Genomic DNA, 24,665 nt, shown 5'->3' with positions numbered 1-24,665 from the left:
CTTTGGAATTTTTGATATGCAACTTTTTAATGAGTTACTAAGATGAGACCTGAGAGTTTGAAGCAGCTCACCTGGCCAACATGAAGCAATATCTAAAAAACAAACCAAACAGAGTATCTAAATGATCATGATATGCCTACAAATTTCTTGAACTAAAGCAACTAACTAAAAAACACACTATGAAACACTGAAATGCTGGAAGTAGGAAAAAAACAACAATTTTCACAAAACAAAGCAAGAGAAACAGCTTTCGCTGATTTCTGAGGAGACAAATTGCTATAAAAACCTCTGCCCTGCTAATTCAACCAGTACTTCCCCAGTACCTGATGCTGCTGGATTTTCACTGTCAGAAGATCCATACAGGATCTTCACTGTATTTCACTGTCAGAAGATCCATATAGGTGGAACAAGATAATGCAGATAAAGTATGTTATGAAAAGTGACACTTCTGCAGATGTCTGACCATACTAAGCAGAGCTACACAACAAAAACACAATACTGAAGAAAAACTCAGATGTTTGCTTTTACAGCACAGAGTCTATCACCACTACTCTTGCTCGCTATTTAGAAATGTAAAACCAGGAGCTCCTTAAAGCCCCTCATGTGCCATTCTCTGGACTATCTGATCATACTCAGGATGTTTCATGCCATGGAAGAAACTAGCATTTGGTAGTGCTCAATACTCCCTATTTCCCCCTAGGCTTTCTGGGTAAAGAATCTAGCCCTACTTCCATCAAAAGCTACAGTAAAACTCCCATGGATATGAAATACAAAGGAGAGATTTAAAATTACTTACCAAATACACAAAGCTGCCAAAACAGGTTAACTACAGATTACTAAAATTTCAGAGCTTTGTCATCTTTTCAGCCTACCTAAATCTTCATCCAGCTTGGTTTTTGGTGGCTCCCATGGTGGCCTGGCTGCTTTGGCCTTTGCCTGTCGCTTCCCTAACTCCTCGTCAAACTTTTCATACAGATCCCGGAGCTTGCTTGTTCCTACCACAGTAGAGTCCCCCTGTTAATAAAAAAAATTAGAACAACAACAGAACAAAAAAAGGACAGTATTAAAATAGCACAAGAAGTCAACATCTATCAGCATTTCAAGAAAAAAAAAAAAGGTGGGAAAGACAGATCTTTCAGTGAAACATGGGAATATCTAATAAAGCTTTAGCATATTATTACATTTCTTCACCAGGTGAACTAGCAGAGAAATTATTTCATTTGCTGGTATAGCACTTCTAGCACTTCTCCAAATTTGCAGGAATATATGGTGCTTGAGGCATTTTTGCTTACAGGTTAAACACAGTGTATAACAGGGAAAAAATAGATCTCTCCCTCCTGAAGACAAGAAAAAAGCTATGCCTCTTCCATGTACCACTTATCTGAATGCGAACAGACAGAAGGAACTGATAAAAAACAGAAAACAGCAACAAATGAAGCCCTAACAGGATTAAAAGACAGAGATGACTGGGAAGAGAGAAGAATTAAATGACACAAAATTATGATCCTGCTGAAGGGTTCATATTATAAAGGACCGTCTGCAGTCATTTTAAAGTTCTCACTGACATACCACTTGATCCATAGGGTCATTGGAATAATAGCTTTCAGAATGGGTACAGCGAACCCAGACTGGCTTGAGCAATTCCTCATCTTCCTCTTCATTTTTTTCAGATACATTCTCTTCTGATTCTTTGTCTTTGACAGCAGTATAGTTTTTCTCTTTACTGGAGCTCTGGTTCTCAGACCACCTTTCTCTGTCCTCCTCCCACCGGGTTCTCTTTCTCTCTCTGCTTGGAGACCGGCTTAGTGGGAGAAAGCAAATAAAAGCAATTTTCTTTATTATTTTAAAATGAAAACCAATTTGCTTCAGATGAATAAGTGATTCTATCATATAAATTGCAGCAAAATCCTGTTACCGTTCCAGTTTTTAAAGTTTTTTACTTTTGCACCATAAAGAGTACAAGAGTAATTTGTAGTTTTGAACTACTATAAAAATGACTTAAAATTTGATGTGCTTTTTATTTTAAGCCATGTTCAATAAATAAAATAAAAAATACATGCCATTTTAAATTAAAATTCCTACTTGCATTCTAGGTGAATTTCTTTTAAGTTAGGAACTCATTGGTAAAAACTAAGTCACATCAGTCATAACTGGAAATTACAGTAAGAAGTTTCAAAGCACAGCCCACAAACTATTGGTATGACAAAAGAATTTGAGTTTTATTAAAAGGATTCTACAGAATCAACACTTTTGTTACTTTAACACACCTCTGAACAACACAAAGTGCATCACAAGAGTAATGCTTTTGAAAGAGGAGTAAGGAAACCACCTACTTTTTTTTCATCTCCTCTGCCTACAAAACCAACAATGTTGCAATTTTCCACTATCCAGCTTTCAGAAAGGAATAGCAATAAAAGAAAATCCTCTAAAAGATAATCTAGAGTGACTCTAAATAATTTTGGTACTTTACGGACTAGAAGACTTAAGAGAAAGTCTTTAGGACACAGCAATGAAACTCTTTGTCTCCAGAGATTAATCCTGTTTCTAACTCTACAAGGTCTTGAGATAACTGGCATGTATCAGTAGATGAGTACAAATTTAGGACACTCATTTTTTCTGAGTTTTAGATGCATACCCAAAACCTCATGTGAGTGGATGCACAGAGCCTCAAATGCTCATGAGCCCACATGCAGCCTTCCTTACCTTCCTGCTCTCTTGTAATCCTTTTTGTAGGATCTGTCTGGTGATGGTGATCTTCTGCTGTCACGGTGTCGATGCCTCTCCCTCTCCCGCTCCCTTGAAAAGTTCAAAAAACGAGTTAAATGAGAAATCTGGCATTTCATACATTCTACACCTGAAAGGAATACAACAGCAGCCTAAGATCATGTTATGCAAAATGACATCCACATGCTGACTGCTAAAAACCCAGATATTCTTAACACTGACCTTCAAGGAACTTGTAAAAGACAGCCAAGCATCCGTGTCCTCCCCCTTTGTCACAAAGCCATCTCTCTCAATTCTAGAGTTAATTCACACCATGCAGAGGTGGCATCTATGAATTCCCCACAGGACTTATTACCATTTTTCCTCTTCCCCTGTTATGAATGGCAAAGCAGCTGAGGGAGCTGGGGTTGTATGCCCTGGAGAAAAGGAGGCCCAGGGAAGACCTTGTTGCTCTCTACAGCTGCCTGAAAGAGGCATGTAGCCAGGTGAGGGTCAGCCTCTTCTGCCAGGTAACAAGCACAGAATGAGACAGCCTCAAGCTGCACTAGGGGAGATTTTATTTGGATAGCAGGAAAAATTTCTTCACCCAAACGGTTATCAAGCAATGGAACAGCTGCCCAGGAAAGTGGTGGTATCATCATCCCTGAAGGCACTTTAAAGAAATGTAGGTGTGGCACTATGGGACACAATTAAGTGGAGGAGTTAGCAGCATTAGGTTACAGGTTGGACTTGATGATCTTAAAGATGTTTTCCAACCTAAATGATTCTATGAAATTACTGTATTTATTAGGCAGGAAAGACCACACAGGCAGCTTTTATACTCTGCTAACAGCTGGTAAGTCATTGTGCATCTGTTAAAACTTCTAGTCTGCTGGTACACTAAGAATTATAAATAGGTGCCTCAAGTGGCTTGGCAGGTTAACAGAATGAGTAAAAATTATTTATGAACATGTATATATGTTTGTTTCCACACTCATAATAGGAAACAATGCAAATTTACAAAGCAGAAAGTTCAGATAAATCATCTATTGTTTTTCCCCAGCCCCATTTATCCTTGTTTGTTGGTGTCTTGTTCAGGCATGGATTTCTATCTTCGGAGAGAGCATACTCTATGCCATCTGATTTGCTTGAGAGACAGATGCTGCACAAAAAAATCAACACCAAGTCTGGCAAACAGTTCTGAATCAAAACAAGTAGATACATTATCAAGTAGGTCTGGAAGCTGTCGGCCTAATGCAGCAATCCAAAAGTGTTTGAGAAAGAAGCTACTGAAAACATGCATTTTTAAAACTTAAAACTGAAGTTTGAAATTATGCAGAAAAAAGGAGAAAACTCCACAAGCATGTCATACAGAAAAGGACAGTGTCTTAATGCCAGTTGCATTCAGTTCTACAAAAATCCTTTTTCAAAAATCAAAGTAAAATTACTGAGTGTGAGGCTTGTGTGGTTTTTTTTGAGTGCAGGTGTCTTAAGGTTCTGTAATTAAGTCTCTGCATATCTAAATCAAAGGGGCTTCATTTACTCAGGTTTTATGTGTAAATTCATGTTTTACATGTGGTATAAAAAAATCCTGAGCTTTTAAATTAAGAGCATGTGATCCAGGAATCCTGATAAATACTTTACTTTCCAGTAGCTCTTTGAATATTTTGGCAAAGCTCATTAGACACATAAAGGGCTACAAATAGAACAAATCTAAGACATGAGAAAGATTTAACTGATGATGGTTTGCTCTAAAACACGCCACAGCAGACTATATCAGGTCAGCCCATAATTTCCAAGCTATGTGTGTCCATGAAGAAGAGGGACAGACATTTCATGATAAATCCAAAATAAGTAGTGCACACTCTGAATGACATCAGTGAAGCCTACAACTCACCCACATTAATTTTCACCTCAGTCCTCTTGAGATCACAGGTTGGCTTGCTGAGGTCTTTACTCTGAACACAGCATGCTCTTCATTAAAACACCTTACTGCAAGTATTAGCTATGGGCCCCTATCAGACTATAAACTTCACCAAGTCATTATTCTCTGCAAACCTAAGGCTTACTGAAAGAAAGTAACACCTGGCACCCTAACTCTGGTTTCTAAATCTTGAAATCTGAAGTGCTGGGGGTTAATTGTTTGGAAGACTCAACCTTCCATAGTTTTAGACTACCAACTCTATTTTCCTGCCACATGTGCACAAATTTCTAAGGTAAATATGTTGAGCACTGTTGCAGTGTGAGCCTACTTCCTGTTTTACTTCCCAGTCCCTTCCCAGGTGTGGCAATACCTCTCTCCCTTCCCCCTCGCCCCCTTGCTGAGTGAGTTCTGTCCATCAGGCTTAACATTCGAGCAAGGCCATCCTGTTGTTGGTCAAGTTCGAACGATGCCCCCAGGCCTGGAGTCATTGGCCTGTCTATGTGTCCCTCATTCCCTGAGATTCTGCCTCTCCCACCTGGTTGGTGCTCACCTGTCCCTTCCCCTCCCCCTGTTCTTGGGCTTAAATTCAGCCAGGACCATGTGGTGAGTATTCTGTTGGAGCTGTTACCAAGATTCAGATGTCGGTGACCACGGAACAAAACTCTGGATCAAACCCTCTGCAGAATCCGTCTCCTTTTCCTCTTCACCATCTCCTGAAGCCCTTCCACCTGAGGTAAACTAAGTTTCTACAAGCCTGGACTTGTTTCAATGCCCAGCTGCAACATCCAGCCAGCCAAAAGTCTCTGAGGTGACATACCACAGTTGTTGCCTTTGGCCAGCAGCAAAGGTCAGACAAGCCCAGGCACAATCTACCTGCTAATACTGGGATCTTATTCCAATAGAGCACTACTCAACAATCCCTTCAGTGGGATGCAACAAAGCTCTTGTCTGAAAACTATCTTTGTGGACAAGAGCAACAAGTCTGCCAGCTCACAACTGTGAGGCAAAGCAGTGTACCTGGAAGGTGTCTAAACAGTAATTTTGCCATGAGACCCAACTACTGGCTACTTCCCGAACTAGAGGGACAAACAACGGTAAGGCAAGAACACTGATGCAAACACATACAATGACATCTCCCCCCTGCAGGCAGATAAGAGTTACCTGTTTCGCTCATAACTTCTGTGATGAGGCGATATCCTTCCTCTGTCATAATCCGTCCGGTGCCGACTGCTCTCCTGCCTCCTCCTATCCGGGCTGCGGCCGCGATCCCGACGATCGCCGTGGTTGGCGGAGCGGTGCCTGTCGCCGTGCATGTGCCCGTGCTCGCGGTGCCGGTGCTCATCGTAGTGCTTGCTCCTGTCCGGGGAGCGCCGCTCACTTTGGGCCTTCTCTGCCTGGTACTGCCCCGTGTGCCGGAAGTGGCTGCTGCCGGCGCTGCTGCTGGCAGCGCTGCTCGGGAAGGAGCCGGAGCTGTGCTGGTAGCTGCTGAAGCTGGGCGGCGGGAAGGACTGCTGCGAGTAGCCCGCTGAGTACACGGGCTGGTAGCTGACCTGCTGCGGCATGACCGGCGGCGGCGGAGGGTGTGGTACTGTGGGGGGAGGCATCATGTAAGGAAAGGTGCTTTGTCCAGCAGGCGTTCCTGGCACGGGAGTGTTGCTAGGGTTTGGCACTGGTGGAGGAGTGGGAGGGAAACATGGAGGCACTGGGAAGCTCTGCCGCATCTGGTGGTTTGGAAACGGTGGCCTCATGGGACACTGGCTGATGGGATTTTGCGTGGAAGGGGGCACTGGAGGAGGATAGGGCACAAAGTCTGGCCTGGGAGGCATGTACCCGGTGGCGGGAGGGTTGGAGTAGGTTGTCGGAGGGGCGGTTTGCTGCTCATACTGGTACGGCACGGAGGGCTGCTGTGGGTGAAGCTGCCGCAGGTTCTGAGGGCGGTAGGTCTGCGTTGAAGTTCTTGCTCCTGGTCCCCCCTGGCCACGGGGACATCCTCGCCCAGAATGGAAAGACATGGCTCACCTTTATTGAGGAGAATAAAAATCCAGAGTCACACATTTTTTGTAAGATGTCCTTAATGCACCCGCAGGAGCTACTCCTGAAGTGCTGAAACTACAGTTTCCTTTAACAGAAGCAGTAAATGATATCCACTTTCACTGGGAGCTTTGTGCTCCTCAGACCTTTAGTGCAGGCCATTTATGGCCCTTTTGATTCCTTCAAGCCTCTAATCTACGAAAGCACTTACTGTCTTCAAGCCAGAACCCAAGCTAGATGATGCTTTATCAGTTGAGGCAATGTAATTTCAACAAATTATTGTCAAGGATACAAGCACCTCCACCAGTACTTCGACACTTTGATATAAAACCTCTGGATACCCCACACCAAAGAAATCACTCATTACTAATAGCTGCAGTGGTCATCCAAAGTTGCATAACAAAGAGTTCTCTCTAGAACACAATTCTAAACTTTGGGCAGAATGACTTGACTAACATCTCATTGCATGCCACCTGGTCCAACAAATCATGTAAATTTTTAAATTAAATACAAGCAATTTACACTCACTATTGAGTCCCCAATGTACTAAGGACTGAATTCAACAGACTCTTCAAAGTGTTTTAAGTGAACTAGTTATATTTTTTGTGAATAAACAGGTTACACATCCTATAGGCTATGAAAAAAAAATCATGTAGACTGTGCTATTCTTTAACTTCTGTTGAAATAAACAATTCCCAAGAAATCCCTCAACAGCCTTCTCGGCCCTGCTACCCTTGAGAAACTATCACTGCTTAAAGTAGGCTTAAGTGTTGCTGAAAACTAGGCATGTATTTAAGGCATTACATTTATAAATGAAAGCACTGTGCTTCATTAAAGTTTAAATTGATTCTTTAATAACAATGTTAAGTTTCAAAACCTGAAAACAGGGGAAAAACACTAAAGAAAATCTACGGCTGGAATGGAAGGATAGGTGAAAAAAATGACCCAAGCACTTCCAAAGTCAAATCCTGTTTTCTGTAAGGGAAAGTGAGAAAGAAAGGGGAGACATACATACACACAATTGGAAAGATGACCAGAAAAAGGAAATAAAGCCTTCCTTTCACTGAGGCTTTGCTGATGCTGAAGTACATGCACAGAATATTCTCCCACCTGCTATAGTGCAACATGGCCAACCTGGACTGCTCAGAGCACTGCTCTCAGCTGCATCCTGGTGACACTGCAGTAAAAGATGCAGCACTTGCTGAGAGAAAGTAGACAGCTGCTGGTGCATTGGAGGGAGAAAGGAAAAGAAACACAGGGGAAAAGGACTGATATCAAAGAGGAGGAACCAAGAGGACTCTTACACATGCAGGGCTTAGTGGAAGTCACTGGAATTGGTAGTGGTCATTCCCTCTCCAGAACAACCAAGGGCCAATGTGAGTGAGAATCCCACACTTTGAGGAGACAGCAGCCATGATGGTCCTTCCAGTCAGCCTGTACCTGCTCAGCACCCTCTGATATTGTAAGGGCTCTCAAAAAAAAACAAAAAAAAAAGCCACAACAAACCAGGGGGAAAAAAAAGAAAGTCAATGTCCATTCTGTGTGGCAATAGGGCACCCTTTTGATATCACTAATTATAATCCATCAGATGCTGAATTAATTTTGCTTTGGTTCTCCTGTTGTGCTCTTACACAGCTCAGGCTTGCAACAGAAGACTGTTCTAGACTTTGCTAACGTTCACATACACATTTTATTTAAACAGGCTGTACCACAGTGCCTTGTCTTTAGGTGTGCTCCTTTCTAACATGTCACAGCATTCAAACAAAGGGTCTTGTTTATCAGCTCTCTGATCTCCCTGCCACCAGAGAACTGCTCTTGTTCTACCACTTTAATTTCAGTCCTTCAGGGATGCACAGAATCACAACTGGAAAAAAAGATTCAAGAACACAAGAAACTATTTTACATGCCCAAATTATTTTAAAGCTCCCTCTGCTGCAAACTCAAGTCCCATTCAACTTTCATTTAAAGTTAAGTAAGTTCGAAAACACAGAAGAGGGCAAACTCCCCTTCCCCTGTCACCTAAAGAGGAATTTTATTGCACTTATGGGAGCCATTGCATTCTAAAGCAGAACTGGTCTCCTGAAAAACACTGAATAAACTCGCCTCTCCCGGCAGACGCCCTGCTGAGAGCAACAGGGCACTGACACGTGGAGAAGAGAGCACTGAGAGGTGATATTATCAATGTCTATATAAGTGTCTAAGCGAGGGAATCAAAGAGGATGGAGGCCGGCTTCAGTGAATGAGCAAAAGAGTGAATGGGCAGAAACTGATGCACAGGAAGTTCCACCTGAACATGAGGAAGAACTTCTCCAAGTGTGCAGCTGCCCACGCACCGAACGGATTCCACAGAGAGGCTGCGGAATCTCCCTCACCGGAGATATTCAAGAGCTGTCTGGACACAATCTTATGCCACGTGCTCTGGGATGACCCTGCTGGAGCAGGGAGATTGGACCCGATGACCACTGTGGTCCCTTCCGACCTGACCCATCCAGTGCCACCCGGCCTCACCCCACCGCCGCCCCTCGACGGCCCGGGGGCCGGGGGCACGGAGCCGCTGAGCCGCCCCTGGCCGGGCCCCGCTCGGCCGCAGGGCCCCGCCAGCCCGACCCCACCAGCCCGACCCCGCCAGCCCCGTGGAGCCGCTGGGCTCCGACCCCAGGACCGCGCTCCCGCCACGCTACGGCCGCGACCCCTGCGGAGCCCCGCGAGCAGCGCGGAGCGGCCCCAAGGCGGCCCCGCCGCCCCTCGCCGCGCAGCCCGGCATGCCGAGCCCACCTGGCGACCCCGCCGCCGCCGAGGCCAGCGCCGTCCGCAGCGCCCCGGCTCCGGAACAGGAAAGCGGTGGGAGGCGCTGCGGGCGGAAGCGCCGCCCGCTCGAGGGGAGCGGCGGCATGAGCGGAGCGGAGCCGGGGCCAGGGCCCGGCGGCGCCGCCCGGCCCGGCGCGGCCTCCCGGCGGCATTACCCGGCCCTGCCCGTGTGGGTAGTGGAAGACCACCAGGACGTGAGTGCCCCGCGCTGGGCTGCTGTGCGATGGGGAGTCCCCGGGTGGGGCATGGGGAGCGGTTTCGTTTGCTCCTCTTTGTGTGAGTTTGTTGGCGGGTTTCTCCGCGGTGCGGATGGTAGCCAAGAGAAATGCTCGGTGCGCTCACCGGCGACCTCCCCGGGAGATAGGCTATCCTGTCGTGTGTGCGGGTTCTCCGGGCGCTTCCTTAGGAACGGCCCTCCCCTCCGCAGCCGCGCACAAACTCCAAAGCTGCCTTCCCTTCCGCTGCTGAAACATCAATGAACTTCAGCGCCCAGCTGACTGATTTTCCTTCCCGATTCAGCGACTGAGCTACTTATTGCCATGATCGCATTTTGGCATCTTTTAAAGCCATCATTGCTGAATGTTTTTTTGTCTTCTTTGTATCATAGATTGCTGTGATTTAAAGCTGATAATACCTACGTTACACTGCTGTTATAATTTTCTAGCTGTTAGTGGGGTGCTTGGAAACTCAACCCTACCCAGTGTATGGCATGTCAGCAGAGGATAAGTAAATATAATCCCATCCCAACTAGTAGATTGGCTCCCACTTGATGAGAAATGTTAAAAATCTGGAGGTTTGCTTTTTTTTCGTGGACTCATTGAAAAGGGGAGTAAAGCGGGAATTGCTTTTGGACTGCTGCATCTGGTTTCTCATGAGGTATTTTATAATAGCATAAACTGAGGCTTTAATCCTAAAATAAAGAGTCTTTACTAGATTCTTTGCAAAGAGAAAATATTAGTGTAGTAAAGTTTATTAAAGACAATAATTTTACAAAATTTTAAGTACTTTAATACAATTCTTTTTTGCTAAGACTCAGTGAGTATGTGATGCTGTGACAGCTGGTTTTTCATGGTAGCCAAGGACTTAGACTGTTACTGTGATATGAATTCTGACATAATGCTTCTTAATGGTCCTTCTTTGTTTTAGTCTCTATATTTCTTTTTTAAATTAGCTTAAAATTCTATTAATACTATATAATTAATTTAAAATGTTTTCATTCTAGGAATGTGGATGAATTGGTCTATCTTGCATAAAACATAAATGGCTTTTTGTCCCAAAGTATAAGAATTTCACAGAAAATTTTATATCAGCCTTACTGACAATGATGTTCCTCAAGAGTGAGTTGTCAGTAGCTGCATCATGCACTGATTAATACTAACAGTTGTGATGAAGGAAATTTTGTTCTAATCCAAATCAGGAGAACTTGCAAGGTTAGAGAACTTACAAGTCTCTCTTGTCTCTTGCAATCGGTAGTTGCACTTACCTGAGGTAAAGCTTCAATTTTAATTGTAAATACTGTATGTTGTTTAGTAGGCCAGATTGCTTCTTTTTTACAAAGAAGTAAAAGCCATGGGTCAGGGAACCCATGTTGATTTTAGTCTTTTTTTATCTACTATTGCAATAATATTAATATGTTTTATGGTTATGCCTATGCAGTATGCAGGGTTTGTCATCTTAATCAGTTTTATGCCAAAAAAAGTAGATCAGTTGCTGTGGTAATGCAGAGGTCACACATAATTTTTGTTGCTTTTTACAGTCTTCACATTCCCTGTATAATAGGGCTGTGATTCACAACCCTTGATGAATTTGCTCTGGTAGCCAAGGCAGTTGATGCCTTCTAACTGTGGAAGAGACTCTGTGTACTGCAGCTCCAAGAGGAATCAACCATCAGTTCTCTCATTTTTACCACCCTATGTTATTGCAGTGCAGTGGTTTGCTGTGCTGTAAATTGGTGAGTTGCCTCATCTGTTTTTCACACTTCTGAGTGAAGAACTTCAGCAGAGAATAAAGTTGGGCAGTTGAGAAAGGTAGTCTCTATTGCAAACAGTCATGGAGGGATTAGGAATTAATTCTTCAAGAGGAGTAGGTTTAATGGTCAGCTAAAGTTTAAATCATGGTGGTGTCAGTTTTCAATCTGTATCACTTAATTTATAAGGAGCAAACTGTTTTTATCTCCATAGCACCAGTGCATGGTGAGGAACCTTTATATCATGGAGAAAGAAGCACACAGTCAATGATCTGCAGAAGAGGAAAGGCATTCCTGAGTCTTAATTGTAAATGGAAAAATAACCTCAAACATCTAGGAATTGAGTTGAATGGCTAGTGAGAAGAGCTGCTGCAAACAAGACATCCTATAAAAAAGGGAAAAGGGTGTAAAGCTGTGACTCTTCAGCAGTTTTTCATCTGGAATGCTTGGACTTAATAACGATTACTGTTCATGAGTTGTCTTGCCACTGGAGTTACTTCCCCTTTGTATTGTATTCTGTCTCCTCCTCCCTCTAATCCAAATTCTAAAGGAGCTAAAGTGGTACTGGTGGTTTTGCTGCTAAAGCTGTTGCATTTTTCAGCCCACTGGCTATCATTAAAATGTTTTTGTTTCTGTTGCTTTAGGTGCTGCCTTTCATTTATCGTGCCATTGGCTCAAAGCATCTTCCTGCCAGTAACATCAGTTTTGTTCATCTTGATTCCCATCCAGACCTTCTTATTCCTGTGAATATGCCTGCAGACACTGTATTTGACAAAGAAGCTCTTTTTAGGTATGTCCTGGGTACTGCATCAGAGTAGACTTTAATTCTTGCTGCCTTTGATTCACAGTGAATATTGCTATGGCTGCCTAGGAAGGATGAACAAAAGAGATATAAGTCAAATTCAAGTTGTATCTTCTTTCTTTTCACTTTTGCTGAAACTTTATTTTTAATGGCTAAAGTTTCCTTGCATATCAAGCAATTGAGGATGTATGAGTTTGCTTTGTGTATTGGCTCAACAGTGTATGATGGTATTATCCCAAGTGGTTCCTCTGGGCAACAGGATAGCACTTTGCATGGATGCTTTGTCTGAAATCTGTAGTTATGAAACAGTCTTTCTCTCTTCACACTGAAAAACTGACTTTGAGATTGAAATAGCACATCCTTTGTTGGTATGCTGAATATGTGAAGTAGAACAAGATGTTCCTATTGCAATTGTAAAGAACACTATTTTCCCCACCTAAGGTAGATAGGTAATAAGCCACTATGGTCTCTGCTATTGTCTTGCTCTTCCTGTTTTAAAATAAATAAATGTATATTTTAAAATAAATATTTTAAATAGAATTTTAAAATAAATAAACAGTATTTAAAATACTGTTTGCATCACTATTATGGTGATTTACAGTAATTACAAGCTGATGCATTTGATATATTTGAATCACCTTATCCAGAGTCAATATTTTGTTCTCTTTATTGGATGAATAAAAGGTTTTGTGGACTCTATCACAAAATCATTGAATGCTTTGGGTTGGAAGGAACCTTAAAGATCATTTAGTTCCTGCTCCCCTTCCATGGGCAAGGACACTTTCTACTAGACCAGGTTGCTTAGTCCCCATCCCACCTGGCCTTGAACAGTTCTGGCCATGGGTCACCTACAACTGTTTGGACAGCCTATGTGTCTCACCACACTCACAATGAAGAATTTCTTCCTAATATCTAATCTAAACACACTCTCTTTCAGTTTAAACCTTTGTCCTATGACTGCATGCCCTTGTAAAAAGTCCCTCTCCAGCTTCCTTGTAGTCCCTTTTGAGGTATTGGAAGGTACTATAAGGTCTCTGTGCAGCCTCCAGGCTGAACAACCCCAACCCTCTCAATCTGTCCTCGCAGGAAAGGCATTCCAGCCCTCTGGTCATCTTGGTGGTTCTCTGGACCATGTAATTGTTATGTGGGGGGCTCAGGCCTGGGTGCAGCACTCCAGGTGTGTGGTTTCACAAGAGCAGAATATGGGGGAAGAATCCCCTCCTGTGACCTGCTCATCATGCTTCTTTTGCTGCAGCCCAGGATACAGCTGGCATCATACACCTAAAAAAATAGGGTCTTGATAATGAGGAAAGATATTAATCCTGTGGGTATGGATTGACTCACTTTAATTATTGGGATGATATTTAAAATACACTTGGAGCAGTTTACAGTAAAACAGTCTCATGAGGTCAGTTTGAAGTTATTTACAGTTATGTTGATGATGTTCCTTGCACTTTTCCTCTCATGTATTAAGAGATAAAGGGCATAGAATCACAGAATCAGTAAGGTCGGAAAGGCCTCTAAGATTATCAAGTCCAGCCATGAACCTGACACTGCCAGGTCCACCACCAAGGAGTTTATAATCAAAGTGCCACGCCAAGAGTGAAGCCAATTCCACTCTAGGTCTGAACTTTTTTATACCTACTACAGACATTCTTGTTTTGTCTTATGAATAAAGATTTCCCTCTTTTTCTTTCTTTGTTGATGTTACCCTTACATGGAGTACTAGTTTTAGATGATTTGCATGGGGGCCTTCAAGATGTGGAAGATGTTTGTGGTGTTCTTGACCATTTTTATTCATAGGGAAAGTAACATTGCTCTTTTCTGTCTTTCTCTACTGATTATAGTGAATTAAGTATTGAAAATTGGATTATGCCTGCTGTTTATGCTGGCCATATTTCTCAAGTAGTGTGGCTTCACCCACGCTGGGCTCAGCAGATCTCGGAAGGGAAACACAGTTTTCTGGTTGGGAAAGATGTATCAACAACAACTATCAGGTAAATTGTCTGCTGACATATACTAGTAATATAAAGGCCATCTCCATTGCTTTTCACTGGAATTTTTTTATTTTCTTGGGTAAAGATCAACATTTAATTTGTATTTATAATTTCCTTAGAACCTAATGCAGTTACTCTTGTATCAATTTAGTCTTTGGTCTAACTAGTAAAATTGTTATTTGGTATCAGCCATGACTGTTTTTCTAGTGTGGAGCGGGTTTTTTTGTTTGTTTGGAGTTTTTTGGTTTTGGAAGTTGATCTAGTTGAGCACTGAAACAGGCACTCAGGTAGTGAATTCTCCATCATTCGATAAAGGACAATTCACCTGAGCAGCTTCACCTAGCTTTGAAGTCAGTTCTGCTTTGATCAATGATTGACTAGAAACCTCCAGTTGTCTCTTTGAATCTTAATTATTCTATGATTCAAGAATCATAGAATCATTCCTCATCATTCTGCAGGATGCAGTCCCCAATAATTTTGCATTCACCATATTCACAGTGTTGGGATTTTGTGCAGCTTTAGGGGATATTTACAAATCATGTCACTTGTGAGCATAGCAAAATAAATCTTTTGAAGCAAGTTTAATGGAAAACAGCAGTGAAATGCTTTGTTTTACCACCTTAAATAAAACACTTAAAGCTCTACAATTATGAATCTGAAGCCTAAAGGGAACCTGAATGATTTTTTTTAAATAGCTAGTGCTTTCTGTTACATTTAATAATTTAGCCAATACATAGGAATAAGTCACGATGGTCGAGTTGCTCTCTCACTAGTGGCCTTAGCAGGCATGAAAACAACATTTCAGACTTCCTTTTTGAAGACAGTTGGGTACATTTTCTTCAGATTCTAGGCTTACCAGAACCATGAAGGAAGAAAGGGAAAGAGTCCTCATAAATACAAATGTCCTAAAAGTTTTGATGAGAAGAGATGGATAGGCAATAGATACAGCCTCATCATTAGTGGACACTAACATACTATGAGCTCATGGTGAACCCTGCAGAATTTCTGAGACAATGTACTGATTGACTAGTCAACAAGATGGGGTTGTAATCCAGCCCCTGACCTTGACAAACTGAGGGTAATCCATTCACAAGACACCGGGGAACTGAACTTCAAATTTCTCCTGCTTAGGAAATGATTTGTCTTTGTGGTTGATTGATGGTGATACCTTGTATTCAAATAAGGCCTTATCACAAGCGAGCAGTTCACACTTCTTAATGTTATTTGTAATTTGAGTTTATGATGATTAAGGCTTCATGTACTGCAATGCAGGTTGAAGATCCTGTTCTTTAAATTTTCACTGTAAGCAGAAGTTTTAGTGTTGCTTTTGGCTGGTTAGTTGTTTTGTGGGATTTTTAAGTGGATTCAATTAATAGTTAGCTACTTATCCTCTAGTTACCATGTTTGTCACTTAGGGAATGTGTTGGGGGTAAAAAAAAGTTAAATTCTATTTATGGATTCATAATATTGTACTTTCACTAAGTAAATATTCATGCATTTCAGGGCACTTCATAAACCCAACTATCATAATTTTCCCAGAAAATTACAAAACAAGACAAAAGCTTTGCAATCTTATGTGCTGTAGTATCTTGTCAGTTCTGGATGTTTTTTATTTATTTAATTATTTATTTATTTATTTAAAACAATTCAATTTCAATTTTAATTTGAAATTGAGTTGTCTTTAAAATGCAACTCAATTTCAAATTAATCTTAGTAGCACATAAGGCATTATCTTTTTCTTATCCATTAAAACTTTGTAGGGCTATTATAATAAATATAGAGTGAATTTTAATATATTCCACAATAAAGAAGTAGAAAAAACTTTAATATAATTTAAACCCGAGGATTAAAAGAAATAATTTTGTCTACACAATTTTATGACTTTCATTAGCCATCAAACATCTTTTTCATTCTTCTCTGGGTCCCTAAAGTATAAAATGCTTTTTCCTATGCTCTTTGCCTAAATTTGTATTAACTGGGATTTATTGTCAATTTTAGGGTTACAGGCACAGATAATTACTTCTTAAGTGATGGTCTTTATGTTCCTGCTGATCAGCTGGAAAACCAGAAGCCTTTAAATTTGCACGTCATTCTCATCAATCCTACTGAATCATCAAACAGCGGTGAAGGAAGTGGCGAAGTAGCATCTGCTAAAAGACTGAAGCTAAATACAGATGACACAGCAAGTGCCACTTCTGCCTCTTCAGTGGCTCCTGCTGACTTTGATCACATCACCCAGAGTGTGAAGAAAAAGGAAATGCAAAATGCAGATGCCCTGAATGGGGCAGAAACTTTGGCAGAAGATTCAGCTTCAAGCCATCTTAAAAACAGTGAATGCCCAATAAGGGCCATTGCTAAAGATGTCTGCCAAGTACTGCAGAAGGGGGATGCATATGTTTTAGACATTGACTTAGATTTTTTTTCAGTTAAAAATCCATTTAAAGAAATGTACACACAGGTAAGTATGGAAATTGAGTAGCCTTGTACCACAATATTAGAGTCCCAGCCCTAATATTTATGTCTATGGAGAAACTCTCATCTAAGCTAAATTAGCAGATTACCTGATCATGGTTAATGATTCATGGTAACATTTTAAAGAGGTATTTCCATTTTAAAGAAGTATTTTTAAGGGAATGTATGTGGTGAAAAATTTCAACCACCAAAGAGGAGGAGTTTCTTATACTTTGTATCAATATTGAGTGTATGTTCAAACTCAGGGATATACTCAACTTCTGCTGTTTGCTTGGGACATAAAAGCTGTGCTTGGGTTCCCAGAGATTACCTTCCAAATACCCACTGCAAGATTCATCAGGGGAGATGAGAGCCTTTGTCATTTTTTACCCTCTATAACCTGAGCTTAGAAAGCCATGATGGTATCAGGAAACTGCCTTTCAAAAGGCACAGTAGTGTTGATTATCCAAAGAGTGGTACCTTGTCCTGATGAAAGGCTGTTACTCTCATTATTGTCTGCCATACTAGAGTAAGGAAATTATATTTTTTTGAAGGCTTTGAGGATTGGTTTTCTCATTTGAGGAGTCATTTTCTTACTGTTTTTTTCTTTTTCAAAGACAGAATATGAGCTTTTGCAAGAGTTGTACAATTTCAAGAAGCCACATAAAAATGCAACAGAGGTATGATGCTTCCTTGTGGAACGTATGAAGGAATGATTCTTTTTGTTTACCCAATGAAAATGAGTTACGACAACAGGAAGGAACCTATCAAAGGTGCTTAATGAAGTGGGCTCACATTAAGCTATGCAACCAAATGCTAATCAGCAGCATCTTAGAATTTTTTTTCTATTAAATGTTTTGATTGAATATATGAATTGCATAAATATTTAGTATGAGTGTGAAAAATTGTTTCTGTAAACAAAAGGGTAAATGGCACAGAAGGAATGAAAACCTAATAAGTCACCAGCAAACTTGTTCTTTTTATGGTTTAACAGGGCTTAGGTGGAGTGTTTCTTTTTTGGTTTTTTGGTGGATGGTTCTTTTTTTCTTTTTTTTTTTTATACGTCCCTCCAGTCTCCCATTCCTTCCCTTGTTGCTCTTTCTTGATAGTCAGAGCTGTGATGAATGTGTAATTGGTATTTTACCTTTTTGTTCAGTTGTGGATAGGATGGTATTATGCTGTACTTTAAGTACTACAAAAAAGTACTGTAATGTACTTTTAATTTTATGTGCTGTGTACTTGTAAAACATTGTAAAACCTGTATTTACAGGTTTTCATAATCTCTTCTGAACACTAATACTGAAAGATTCAGCACATTTAATTATCACAATTAATGAAACCTAATTAATATGTGTGAATAAAGAAATAAAGAGACTTTGAATATTGTCAGATTGATTTTTATATTTCTTAATCAGGAAAAAGCAGGTACAGATTTAAAAGATGGCTTTTTAAATGTGTAGTGGGAAAACCAGAGCAAAGGGAGATGATTTAGTCTGAAGGTGTAACAGTTTCTGCAGGCATTTGTTATGATCCTCTTGAAAAGATGTGCTGTAGGAATGAATTGGTTGTTTCTGATTCCCCACTTCCAGTAGGTCAGTCATTACAGAAATTAAATCATAGGATAAGTCATGATGTTCTTGCCTCTTTTTTTCCCCTAACATACTTTTGTGTATGCTTATTTAAAGGAAGACTTGCTGGATTGTGTTGAAAACCGTGTTCATCAGCTGGAAGATCTGGAAGCAGCATTTGCGGATTTGTGTGACACTGATGATGAAGAAACCACACAGAAATGGGCTTCATATCCTGGGTAGGAAGTTTTTAAGAGGCCTAAATTGCAAATAGAAGTTTGAGAACTGATTAGTTCAGCATTTTGATAAGAGAGAAGGATAGGATCTCTACAAGTGTATGCTTTTTTCTTTAGTCCTAGAGGAGAAAGAGACAAAACAAAAGGAAAGGCAGTCTACTGTCTTCAGCACTACTGTAAGCTTTGGAAGCTCAGTCTTGTACAGCTTCCTGCAAGTTTTGTTGTCTATGGGTGGAGGCGTATTTGGTGACTAAAACCTTGGTCATCAGTGTGTAGCACAGCTCTCAAAAAAGGCAACAAACCGAGGAGGACATGGAGAAGCAGTTCTTTAGTGCTCCCAAAGGTTCTGCTTTCTTTGGAAAAATGGAAATTCCTGTAACTGTACCTGAGCAACTAAACGTCTGAATTGCATCACTCCACTGTTAAACTAGATGTTTTCACATGAAAAGTTTTCAGGTGGAAAGAGACAGGGAAAGTCTGAGCTTTTCCTTGATAGGAAAAGCACTCATTTTCCACATCAAATGCAGCAGTTACTGTACAACCTCTCTAACAGTGACAAGAAGTATTTCCTATAAAGTTCATATGACTTTTGAGCTGCAGCAGCTTCTCTGCAGATATACCCTAAAAAAAGCACAAGGAAGACTTGCCAGAGGCAGGTATAAATATAGGGGCTTTATAAGAAAGACCTGGTGAAACAGTACAATAATACTGATAATTTCTGGTTTTGCAAGTGCAAGATGACAGAGGAGCAAATTTCCTTTTCAAATCTTAGACCATCATTTCTACTTCCTTCTTTTTTTCCTCACCTTTTTTTTTCTAGCCATTTAAGGTATATGAATGTTTCCAACTATTTGTAAAAAATTTCGGTTTTGTTTTCACTCCAGAATGAAGCCACTTGTTCAACTAGTTCACAGTTTGAAAACCAGGATGGAAAGCCCAGACTATGAAATGGTAGGTGACAAAAAGCAGAAAGCAGACAGATGTCAAAAGCATAGCTTCAGCAGAGAGGGAGAGAGTCATACTTCCTTCCAGACTTGCTTCTTGATTCAGAACTTCCTGTGATTTTGGTAATTTTCCTCAGGTTTTATGTCTTATTACTTAGACCAGCTTTTCCTTTCAAAGCTGCTAAAATTCTAGCCTGCTTGTCTGTGTATATTTAGGCAACTTTAGTGTGATCTCCCAGGACTGTGATGTCTTGGGTTGCATCCTCTGAATGGAGGCTAAATTTCACCAGTCTGTTGGTCTCCTTTGTAGAACTTAAAATAAGGTACCTATTTATAACCTATCACAGCTATATCATCTTCAAGGACTCCAACATACTCTGAATTCATAAGAAGAGGTACAGGGTACTGGAGATAATGAAATAATCCATGCAACCTCCAGAATTTTACTTGTTTAAGAGGTGCAAGTTACCTGATGGGCTAGGGATGGTTTCCTAAAGACTGTCTGCATGCATAAGCTATATTGATAATTCATCAACAGAAATGAAATCTCTCTTTAATTTACCCACAGGTCCATCAGGCTGGTCTGACCTGTGATTACGTGGAGCTTCCTCACCATGTTAGCACTGAAGACGAGATTGAAGGCCTCATACAGTCCATTAAAGTTCTCCTGACAGATCTGCCCAAGCCCACACTGGTGACAGTTGCTCGGTAAGACTGTGCAGATATTTTGACTTCAAAATGTCTGGACTATGCTAATGAGGCTAAATGATCCTGTCAGCATAGCACTAGTTCTGTTAAAGTGGAAGCCTAACAGTGCTTCAGCACAGGTTATATAAAGGCAGTTTAGGCCTTGTGTGTGTTGGGATTGATAGCTGTCGCTGGAGTTCATACATCTCTGCTTGTGTTACTTGAGCTAATTAGGATAAAGGTGGCTTGGGCTGAAACCCCACCTTCCTTACTCTCTTACTCTAGGGTTTGTTGTACTACAGATAGGATTTCTTTTTTTCAGTGAAGCTTTTGTTGGAATGAGTTTTCATCTAGTAGACTAAAAGGCATTTATGTTCTTCAAAGTTCTATTAAAACTTTATTATGAGGTAAAAGTTAGGCCTCCAGAATTGTAAAGGTTTTATTTAGAACAGCAGAATGGAGTTTGAAGCCAGAGACCTGGGAGAACCAAAGAACTGGCCTGAAAAAATCTAATTTGAAGACCACAGTGTGCCTCTTGACAAATTATTGCATTTTAATCAGTCAGAAATACTTAGTATTGTGCTCTTAAAGCATCAGCAGCAATAGCAGAAGCTGATATGGAACTGGTTTTGGCAACAAGAACTAATATGGCTAATGTCTGCAAAAAAATGAAGTCTATTCCCAATTCCAGGGTTATTATCCACTGCTGTGGAGAAACCAGAATCATCTCTGTAGATCCCAACAGATAAAAAATTCAGGAAACCAGTTTTTAATTGTATCTGTTTGAAGTTCATTAATGGATACTGTAAAAAATGCTATATGCCAGGTATTGTGAAGATGTTTTTCAAGTTTTCCTGCCTACTTTACCAGTAGCATTTCAATTTCTTAATCTAAATTTTCTATGTGTCCTTTAATTAGATAATTTCTTTGAGCTTTGACTGCCAGGGTGTTCTGTACCAGATTCAGGAAGAGAGTAGAAAGAACAGGAAAGATTACATCATGTTCCTGATCTGCTGCAGACTTTCTGTTAAACTTGACATGTAGTGCTAAGAAGCACAGCACTATGCTTCAAAGGGATACTGGGAGGCAAAACTTGCCACAGTTTGAAAGAAGCTTCAGCCTAGCCACAGGGCATTGCAGGAGTACACAGTGTGGTTATGGTTGTGATATCTGTATTCCCATGATTTTTTTTTTTTTTTACAGATCAAGTTTGGATGATTACTGCCCTTCAGAGCAGGTTGACATCATTCAAGAGAAGGTTCTCGATTTACTGCGTTCTGTGTATGGCTCACTGGATGTGCACTTAGATTACTCAAGCACTTCATCTTCTTCGTGACCTTTCTTTGTGTGTTGCTGTCTGATGCAGAGGATTAATTTAAATTGTTCATTAGCTGTGAGTGCAAGGGTAACACTGCTGTTATTTCAGCAGGTGGCACTAGAACCCAAGCTGACCAAGCTAGGGTTTGAGTTGCATTGTTTTCTCCACAGCTGCCTCTGAACTATTACCTGTTTTGCTTTGTTCAGATTAGTGCTGTAATTCTTATTTTTACTGTCTTGTTTCTTAAAATTGGTGCAAGAGAAACAATGTCTTGTCCATAAATTGAGGGGTTATGTCCCATTTCTTTGTGTCTGTAAAAAAAATAAAATACATAATTTCTTAAAATGGTTTTCCATTATGTATGTTTTTTGTAATTTGGTGACAGATTTGCTCCTGAGTTGTATTATGTCTTTTAAAAACTGGTCTTAAAAATGCCCTTAAAACTGTTGATCTATGTAGTGATCTTTCCTATCTGTTGTGCTGGGATTACCCTCTCATTTCTCTAGAGCAGCTCATAGCTTCTGCCCCATCCACAGAATATCATTCATGTTTATTTTCTGTTTCACTAATGTCTTATTTTGCCTTAGAGTATTTTATTGGTGGCTTAGGTAATATCCCTAATGTACAGACATTGGGCTTGGTATTTTCACTTTTACATTATTTTGAGGATAAAAAGTATGTGTGCATGTGCATGCTTTTATGTTTTAAATCCTGTAAGGAATTGATGGCTCTTCAGAAACAAAGATTTTGCTTCACTGAAGTCAGCAGCAAAACATTCTGTACCAGGTTTTCACTCATTTTGGTATTGCTATTTAGGTAATAACAGTTCTAGAACTACTTAATTCAGAAATCAATATAGTTATAGAGAATACTGGCACTTTCAGAGGAAAAAACCCCACAGCTTTTATTGGGAATGAAACTGAAACAGGAAAGAAAATGCTACCTAGAATATGGTCTTTTATCATGAATAAATTTTGCTTGTAGTTTCTTCTGAAAAAACGGAGTTCATTTGCTAACTTTGCTTTACAAAGATTTTGTGCACTTTTAGAGTTTTTTATTGCTTCTGTTGTTGGTAAAAATGACTATATTATAGATTGTAAATATATCATTCCTTTAAAATATTTGTTCTAGTAGAATACATTCCATGGCCATGGATCCGTTTTATTTGTGGTTTTGTGACAGGCCTGTCACAAGGAGCCTTGGAGCCAATATCCTTAATACTTCATCAATTATGAAGAGCCATACATCACATGCAGCAATGAAGTGCAGTCAGATATGTGCTGCTTGTGGAAAGATTGGTTTTTTTTAAAGTTAAAGATCCTTCATGCTGGGCTTTTCTAAGGTTGTAGAAAACAAAAAAAACATGTGCGGCGTGGCTGAGACCCTCCTGGGTGGGCAGGTAAGAACCAGTTTTCCTTGGGGAAAGCCTGGGCAAGGGAGGGCAAAATGCTGCCTGGCAGCCAGGGCTGAGGGATCCAGGTGGGGGAACTTCTACTATGGACCAAACCAAACAGTGCCTGCATCTCTGCCTGGATCCTGCTCTGGGGTGCCTTGTTTGATGGGGTAACAACATTAAACTTACTTCTTTGCATTTTATCTGTGGTCTTGTGGTTGTTCCTGTGCCCTGCCTATCCTGGTTCATGTACATGTGTTCACAGTTTTGCAGAATCAAAATAGCATCCTGAATTGTCTATTTGTTTTTCAAGTTAATTAAGAAATCTTCCTTTCAAGCATAGTTTTTGTTTATGAATGTAAAATTGTTATCATTTGAAATCTCTTGACTAATAGTCTGTGTATATGGCAGAAAATGCCAGTCTCACATAATAACAAAACATTAACTTCTACATTAAGGACATTTGCAAGGTTGTTTTTTACATTGGTGAAAGGTAATCAAGCCAAGCCAGAAACAGGTGTCTTTATTTCTTGTTTTTGCCCTATAGGGCTTCTTTATTAACCAGATGCACAAATCCTCCATTCCCTGTGTCTGCCTCATTTTCTTCTCAGCCTATTTCAGAATAATGTATTATGCAGAACAAGACAGTGAAATGCAGTGCGTAACTCCTCTAATCAGCGCTGAAAGGATGGGACATGAAGGCCCATTAGAAATAAACCCACCTGAGGATATTTACATAGCAGCACTGTCTAAGTCAGCAGCTTCATATTGGCTCTTGTGTCTAGATGCCTCTGGCAGCATGGAGGAGTAAGGATGCCCACTTTGGAGGGCATTTGCAGATATTCCTCAGTGGTAGAGATAGTTCTGTTGTAATTGGGGCTCAGCTTCCAAGATGCACTATTAACCTGAGCAACCACACACGCACATTTGTGTGCAGAATGAAATAGGGCCTCAAACCAGATATGCTGAGCAGCCTCTGCCTTCCCTGTGCATCACCAGCTCTGCACCCCAGCCGCACTGTGGATTCCCAGCTTGTCACTGTGGAACAAAGTGAGCTTTTCCAAGAAGAATGAACAGGGGATGAGTCAGATGGTGGAGGTTACTGTGTTCTCTGTTACCATTTCTTCCTCTACTTGAGGCTTCTGTCTCAGTGTCTGTGGCAGCTCTGTCCCTTCCTGTATTTGGTAATGCTGCTGTGAGTCAGTCACCCTAGACTTGGTCAGAGCTGGACTGTGGGGGTTGAAGAGTCAACTCCATAAATACCTTCTTTCTGCTGCTACAGAGGAAGAAGAAGAAAATTCTCCAGCAAGATCAATCTTGGGGGATGAGACCCTTTGCTGGAGGTATCTAAAAGATCTGCATATGTGGCACTTAGGGCTGTGGTTTTTATGGCAGTGTGGGGTTAATGATTTGACTCAATGATCTTAGAGGTATTTTCCAACCTGAACAGTTCTGTATTTCTAGGAGACCCAGAATATGGGTCCTCTCTCCTTATCCAAGGAACATCAGGGGAACAGCACTGGAAGGTCCCCTCCTGTCCTGCTTGATGGCACCTGTTGTCCCCATCAGTGTCACAAACCCTTTGTAAGTCTCAGCTGCTCTCAGGAGGAAGGATGAAAGACATTCATTTTCTGCCTTCAGCTTTCAATGTCTCTTGCAAGAGGAAATCTGTCCTCACAGCAGAGGTGCAGCTCCCACTCCACAGTGTAGATAGTCAGAGACCCAGTAAATGCAGTCCCATCTCCTGCTTTGGCACAAATTCCCTCACTGTCATCAGGTTCAGCCACAGACCAGTCCTGGGAGAGAGACAGAGTGGCTTAGTTTTACCATGACCCCA

General features: G+C 40.9%; 2 protein-coding genes across 4 annotated transcripts in view; one reads left to right on the top strand and one right to left on the bottom strand.

Annotated features, from left to right (window-relative positions):
* DROSHA (drosha ribonuclease III) overlaps positions 1-9,504 on the bottom strand; it is a 73,722-nt gene extending 64,218 nt beyond the window's left edge. Inside the window, exons 1-5 of the mRNA XM_064705441.1 lie at positions 9,434-9,504; positions 5,789-6,646; positions 2,704-2,796; positions 1,570-1,801; positions 873-1,014 (exon numbers count right to left, since the gene is read on the bottom strand). Of these exons, the coding sequence (XP_064561511.1) occupies positions 873-1,014; positions 1,570-1,801; positions 2,704-2,796; positions 5,789-6,639 (1,318 nt within the window). The 5' untranslated portion in view covers positions 6,640-6,646; positions 9,434-9,504. The remainder of the gene's footprint in view (positions 1-872; positions 1,015-1,569; positions 1,802-2,703; positions 2,797-5,788; positions 6,647-9,433) is intronic.
* A 27-nt stretch (positions 9,505-9,531) lies between these two features.
* C2H5orf22 (chromosome 2 C5orf22 homolog) lies at positions 9,532-22,380 on the top strand. Of its 3 annotated transcripts, none has more exons than XM_064705442.1 (10): positions 9,585-9,660; positions 11,223-11,417; positions 12,077-12,222; positions 14,082-14,231; positions 16,230-16,689; positions 17,300-17,362; positions 18,368-18,489; positions 19,371-19,437; positions 19,999-20,138; positions 21,321-22,380. In XM_064705442.1, exons 2-10 carry the CDS (start codon positions 11,379-11,381, stop codon positions 21,451-21,453), a joined length of 1,320 nt encoding a protein of 439 aa, XP_064561512.1. In that variant the 5' UTR covers positions 9,585-9,660; positions 11,223-11,378; the 3' UTR covers positions 21,454-22,380. The 3 variants fall into 3 exon arrangements, with proteins under 3 accessions (XP_064561514.1, XP_064561512.1, XP_064561513.1); XM_064705443.1 differs by lacking the exon at positions 9,585-9,660 and adding an exon at positions 9,677-10,342; XM_064705444.1 differs by lacking the exon at positions 11,223-11,417 and having other exon boundaries at positions 9,532-9,660.
* Positions 22,381-24,665: the final 2,285 nt, after the last annotated feature.

The sequence above is a fragment of the Zonotrichia leucophrys genome, chromosome 2 (genome assembly GCF_028769735.1).
Source record: "Zonotrichia leucophrys gambelii isolate GWCS_2022_RI chromosome 2, RI_Zleu_2.0, whole genome shotgun sequence".
Lineage (NCBI taxonomy): Eukaryota > Metazoa > Chordata > Aves > Passeriformes > Passerellidae > Zonotrichia > Zonotrichia leucophrys.
Note: the sequence above shows the minus strand (reverse complement) of the source record. Positions and strands in the feature narration are given on the sequence as shown.